We start from the raw sequence: 6,176 nt of genomic DNA, 5'->3' as shown, positions 1-6,176 counted from the left end.
TGAACCAACACCATTGCACTCTCCATCTCCAAAACACACAGTTATCATTTGACCAGGGCTTTTGCCCTACCCAAGGAGGAGGGACATTAGACTGGCAGCACTGCCCAGGAGAGATGCTACCGCACTGCTGGGGAAACAGGCTGCTGAAAGCCAGGCAGAAATCAAGTACTTCAGAGCACTACACCTAAAGAGCAGGGGAAAAAAATAAACAAAAAAACCCACCCATTACCTTCCGTTGCCTCTCTTTTTAAAGATTTAGAACAAATACCTCATCGCTTAGGTATGCCTAAGACATTGTATGCTACAGCCATTGGACGGTTGCTGTTTAAACCATGCAAGTCAGTGTACATTATACAACTTTAACTCTTTCTTTTTTTTTTAAAGTCTCCTTTATGATAGCAACAACCAGCAAGATAAAAGATCCCCAAAGAGCTGTACTTTTGGCTGGGGGAAAACAAATCCCTGGTGCTGCAATCCATCAGGCTATCAAAAAGGACTGGCAGACTGGCCAATGCTTTTGGCCTTGCTGAACACAGAGGAACAGGGTTTTGCCGTATCTCCACTATTACAACCCAGAGCCCAAAGACGGGCCATGCCATTGGCTGTTGGAAGATGTGCTGCGCTTGGGCCTTTAGAAGGGCTTTTTTTTTTTTTTTCCTTATTTAATAGACTGCGCAACGTCTCATTGCTGATGACTTCCGCTGCCCAGCGCATCATCCCCGAGGATCCGCTTATCGTGGGAACTTCAGAAAAGGCAACTGCTTGGAATGAGAAACCCGTTCCCTTTAGGAAAATCTCCTTCCGACTGATGTCCAAATGACATGCTGCAGGCTACAGACAAAGGACGTTCCTGGAAGGTTTGACTCTCCAAAACCACATCAGGACTCACAGTTACCAGTGACAAGGCTGCTGATGCTCCTTGCTTTGTGGCAAAGCCTGGAAAACAGGCAGAAGTGGCGCAAGTTCGTCCCGTTTTGTCCACGTCTCTTCTTTGACCTCGACTGCTTTTAGCACAGATGCCATGAAAGAGGAGTGAAAAAGAAAAGGTGAGGTCAGGCAGCGAAAGAGCTCTGCAGGCTGCCACCTGCAGTCAACCTCCCACCCTGTTTTGGAAACCACATGCCCCCATCCCCACAAAACAAACAAACAAAGAAACAAAAACCCCAGCACCTGGCCTCTTTTTTGTCTTCAGGGGCTCATCCCAGTCAGCATGCTGTCTTGTCAGAGCAGGAAGCACAGGCAATCTGTATCCTGAGAATACCTGCACGGGATTAACGCGTGTCCAGAAATAGTCCCCATCTCTAAGAGTGTGCCCCTTTTGTGCTTTTAATAATTGTAACTCAATGGTAGTCACTGGCACATCTGGGAGGAAACTCAGTAACTTTTAAACGTATTGTCTCCTTAGGGAAAAAAAATGTGTTAGAGACTGAAAAAAGATTGTGAATCAGAGCTCCCACCCATGAGAGAGCTGTGGGGGCATTAACAAAAGTGAAGAACAGTAGCAGCAATGTTGGCTGAAATTTGGCTTTCACTCTGATCATGTCCTTAAGAGACCCTCCAAGTCTACATCTCAGCTCTAGGAAGGACTGGTCCTTTCCTGGAACAACAAACCATTTTTACTTAAAAGTCCTAGACTGAAGGCTCCATGGAACAATGTAGACAGAGCCATAGAAAAACATGACATCACTACTTGAATTAAAAAAAAAATAAAAATAAAAGAATAAAAATCAAGTGACACATCCATTTCCATTGTGTTTCATTCACTATGTTTCTACTGGCATTAAAGTGCTCAAAAATAAACTACACTGACACCACATGCTAATAAAAAATGCTCCAGCTCATGGCAGCTCCCACTCCCTACTACTGCTAGCAGCCTTGCCTCCAGCTAATGCACGCTCCAGGCAGCGGGCACTCCATCTCGCTGCACCTCCTGCTTGCCACACCTCTAATCCAAGCCCAGGCTCTGCACCAGTCCATTTCAGCTCCTTCTCTCCGCAAGCTACAGCTGTTTGCACTGGTCTGGGCTTTCAACTACATTGTCAGTCAATCACTGCCGGATCTCAAGCATTACGATTAAACATCACCGCTATAGGTGGTATAAACGTTAACTAGGTTGTACAACTAATTACTTAATAACTATCCTAAGCAATGTACAAAGAAGAGCTAGACTCGAAGAGGGCATGCAGGGTCTGAAAAGTGCCTTTCCCCCCCACAGACCACCTCAGATGTCGAGTTCAGGCAGGTGCGTGCCAGCCTCCCAAACTTCAGGGTCCAATGTGACCAGACCCTCTGCCTCCGGAGGCCTCCCTGCACCCCGTCCATGCCCTGCTTTCCCCTGCAGCCCCCAATGCCCTCCTGCCCCCCCTCTGCAAAACCAGCCAAAATGACTTCTGCTGCTGCACCCAAACTACATCACTGAGTGCCTCTTTCTGAGCCCCAAAACCCACCTGCTAAGCCTCTTGCTCAAGTCCCCAAAACGCCAGAATCAACCCCTGCTCCTTAGCCCAAAGCCACACGACTCCCTCTCTTTCTGAAGCCTCAAAACCAGCCACATGACCCTGTTTGCCAGCCCCAGGAGCACAAGACCTAGTCTCTGTGTCGGGCCCCAAATCAGCTGCTTCCCCACTCCTTCTGCAGCCTCCCTGGGCCATGCTGAAGGGCAGGGGTAGTGGCAGCCACCCCACAGCCTGGCACCCTCAGGGCCCCACGGGCAGTTTCAGGGAACTCTGGGAAACTTTGGAGAGACTGGCCCTGCATCTCTGCGGGGCAGCACTGGCACGGCCTAGGCCCCGCTTTCTTATCACTGTTCTGGCCTTTCTTTCTCCGCACCCCAAACCCCCTCAGGCTGAAGAGAGCCTGCAGAGAGCTAGGCCCAGATACCCGCCTCCGATCCCACAATGCCCCGCCGCCCGCTGCTCACCTTGATGTGGTCCAGCTGCTTCACCACATGCAAATCCAACTTCTTCTCTTTAAAAACTTTATAGATTGGTGTGCAACAGCACAAAATAAAACCATTGCGTGGCTTGGTCCCTCCGCAGTGTCCCTGGGGCCAGGCATTTTGAGGGCATGCGAGGTTCCCGTAGCTCGAGGGGCACCAGCCGCTGCGGCTGCATGTGAACCAGCACCTCCACGGCAGTGCACGGCGGGGCCAAGGAAGGCCAGGAGGCAGGAGCAATGCAGGGCGGGAGACTGGGCCAAGAAGGGTGAGAGGCAGGGCCGAAGGGAGGGGGAGGCAGACCAGGGAGGGCCAGAAGGCATGGCCTAAACGGGCAGGAGAAAAGGCCAAGGCAGGCTTTAGGTGGGGGCCAGGGAAGGCAGGAGGCGGGTCCGAGATGGGCAGGCGGGGGGCCCAAGGGAGACAGGCCCGACGGGACAGCAGATGTCACCCCAGCTGCAGTACCGGCCTTTAGTGGAAAAGTCTTGAGCTGGGACCACCAGTACACCCAGTGCACAGTCCTACTGTGCTCGCTGCTGTGTCCTTGCGAGGAAAGGCCACACTGCACCTGCAGAGCTGCGCATGTACAGTACAGCGCACGTCAGTGCCCTCGCTGCTGCCAGCTGGTGAGCAGAAGCCAATGCTGGAGCTCAGGCATGTTTTCCCAAAATTAGGAAATTTTCTATATTATTCCATTTGGGGTTTTTTTCAGCGCTTTTCCACAACATAAAAATTGCTGGCTTTTGATTTTGGGCATGAGAATGGAGGTTTATTTTCTTTCAGGCAGCACAAATAGAGGCAGATTTAGCTTTCCCAAGAGCCCCAAATTTGGAGGGTTTTGGCCCTCCCCCGCTGCCAGAGATGGTGCCCAGGAACCTCTCCAGCAAACAGGTGGGTTGTGGGGCCAAGGGAGGGTGTGGGGGCCAAGCAGAGGAGGCGCCCACTTTAAGTGAGCATCAAGTTTATTCCAGGCCCTGCTTGCCACCTTTACAACGGGGCTTGGAGGGTGCCTAGGTCTATGGGCTAGGCACACTTCCCTCTGCAGGGACGGGGACAGCCCGCTGCTCCTCCCTGGCATAGCCACTGGCAGGCCACCAGCAGCCAGGGTCCCATGGGATGAGGACAATGCCATGAGCCGCCTTCTTCCTCCCACCTCCTTTCCCAGACCAGGAGCTGCACCGACCTTGGGCTCTCTGCTGCCTGCCAAGGGGCTCTCAGCCAGCCCGGCATGGGCCAGTCCTGGTATGGTGGGTCATGCCCCTAAGGCTCATGGATAGGTACTCATGGTGCAGGCATAGCAGCCCTCTGCCGCCACCCCTGTCTCCTCTGGCCCATTCACTCCAGTTCCATGGGGGTGCTTAATGGCTCAGAGCTCCCCACATTTCTCAGCTGTGGCAGCGTAGGGCTCGGACACCACCATTCACTGCAGGCAGCCATGTCTGAATACAGGTGATCTCTGCAGGAGGAGGTGCTGTGCTTGGCAGGGGTGAGGGTGAAGTCACCCAGGGAATGGTTTGGGGGTGCAGGCAGGTGCTGAAGCAACTGGCACAGCGTCTTGGCTGTAACACCCGCCAAGGCCGGACCAGGGGGCTTACCAGCAAGGTCACATCATGCCAGGCAATGGCATTACAGCCCAGCATCACCCAGCCCATCCCCACTCCCTCCAGTGGGGGCGGCTGAGGCCTGCAGCTGAACCTGGACGCCCACCAGCATCATTGCCCACATGAAGTCTTTAAGGTGCCTACGTTTAATTTCTCTCTGCAAACCACCACACACAGCTAAGCTGCCCTTCACAGCTCAACCCATGGCGCTCTGCAGCTCAGCCAGCCAGAACACACAGAGGGAGGATGCTCCTACACCCTCATGTAGCTCCCCAATGGCAGCTCGTTGCATGGCATGAGGTCACAATGGAGCATAACATCATCACGTAGTCCCCCCATGTCACTGCTGCGTCATCATCTCACCCAGATTTCACCTCAGCATTATATTCTTCCTCCATTAATTACCATACTCTAGCAATTCCCTTATTTTTAATCTTTATAAGCAGGGTTCCCATTCTTCAACCAAAAATACTTAATGGCGAACACAGGGAGTCAGTTCTGAGGGCGAGCAGCAAGCCTGCAGAAGGCTGAAATTAAAAAAGACACCATGTTTTTATTTCATTCTCCCTCCCCAGCAAGGAGCAGTGGTGGGGAGGGCTCACCTCACCTTCTGGGTGCAATGCTACACAAAGATGAGAGCTGGTGGGGGGCAGACACAAACCTCCTGCAGCCCCTCCTGCACCCACAAGCCCTGGCACCCTGCCACGGAAGCAGCTACCCAAAATGTCCTGAAAGGGAAAGCCAGTGAGAGCTGTGGCATGCCATGAATAATTCAAGATTTTTTTTTAAATTATATATGGTTATATATAATATTATATATTGGCAGTTGAACTAGGTGATCATTGAAGGTCTCTTCTAACTGAAATATATCTTCTATATTAGTTATATATTATTGATTTATAGCCCAAATACCATAATAGTGTGAGAAAAATCAATAATAATATGGTATAATATTATGGCACAGTGTAATATTATACTATTGTGGCGCAGTATTAGCTTTTTATATATTATATTTATAATTAAGAATTCTAAATTAAGAAGCATTAAGAAGATGCTCCTCCGTGGGAGGGTGAGATGTTCCTTTGTAGTTGCCCCATCTCCCCCCTCACGAATTGCCCTACCTGGCTCCTTGCAGCCCATGTCCCGTGCAATGTGGACGGCGGTGGGATGTGTTTCCCCGGCACTTGACACACACCCGCTTGTCCCGGTGCAGCTGGCGGCTCCAGGCCTGCCCACGGCAGGGTGGCTTTACCTGTGTCAGGCGAAAATAGCCGCAGTAGCTGGGGAGGAGGGGAAAAAAGAGGAAAGTTGCAGGGGAAAGGGGGAAAACAAGTGGTTGGAGAGTAGGTTGAAGGCGAGATATTTTCTCAATGGATTGGGGGGGTGTAAAGGGGTGATGGGTTTGAGGGTACAAAGGGAACATGATTTCAGGGAGGGGGAGGTAGGAGGGTAATGGCTTTGTATGGGTTGCAAAGGGGCCATGGTTTGCAGGGGTGAAAGGATAATGGCTCTTGGGCAGGTGGGCATGTGCATAGGAGTCATGGCTTTGCATGGGGGTGCAATAGGGCTATGGATCTGGGTCAGGGGGCAAAGGGGCAATAGTTTTAGGGGGGTGCAAAGGGATCATGGTTTAGGGGCAG

At 51.6% G+C, this 6,176-nt stretch overlaps 1 protein-coding gene across 1 annotated transcript in view; it reads right to left on the bottom strand.

The window, feature by feature from the left end:
• Positions 1-605: 605 nt before the first annotated feature.
• LOC106889219 (somatomedin-B and thrombospondin type-1 domain-containing protein-like) overlaps positions 606-6,176 on the bottom strand; it is a 7,456-nt gene continuing 1,885 nt past the window's right edge. The window contains exons 4-5 of the mRNA XM_014944048.1: positions 5,658-5,816; positions 606-5,264 (exon numbers count right to left, since the gene is read on the bottom strand). Coding sequence (XP_014799534.1) covers positions 5,159-5,264; positions 5,658-5,816 — 265 coding nt within the window. The 3' untranslated portion in view covers positions 606-5,158. The remainder of the gene's footprint in view (positions 5,265-5,657; positions 5,817-6,176) is intronic.

This window comes from Calidris pugnax, unplaced genomic scaffold (assembly GCF_001431845.1).
Source record: "Calidris pugnax isolate Ruff unplaced genomic scaffold, ASM143184v1 scaffold138, whole genome shotgun sequence".
NCBI classification, from domain to species: Eukaryota; Metazoa; Chordata; class Aves; order Charadriiformes; family Scolopacidae; genus Calidris; species Calidris pugnax.
This window is presented reverse-complemented; position numbering and strand designations above follow the sequence as displayed.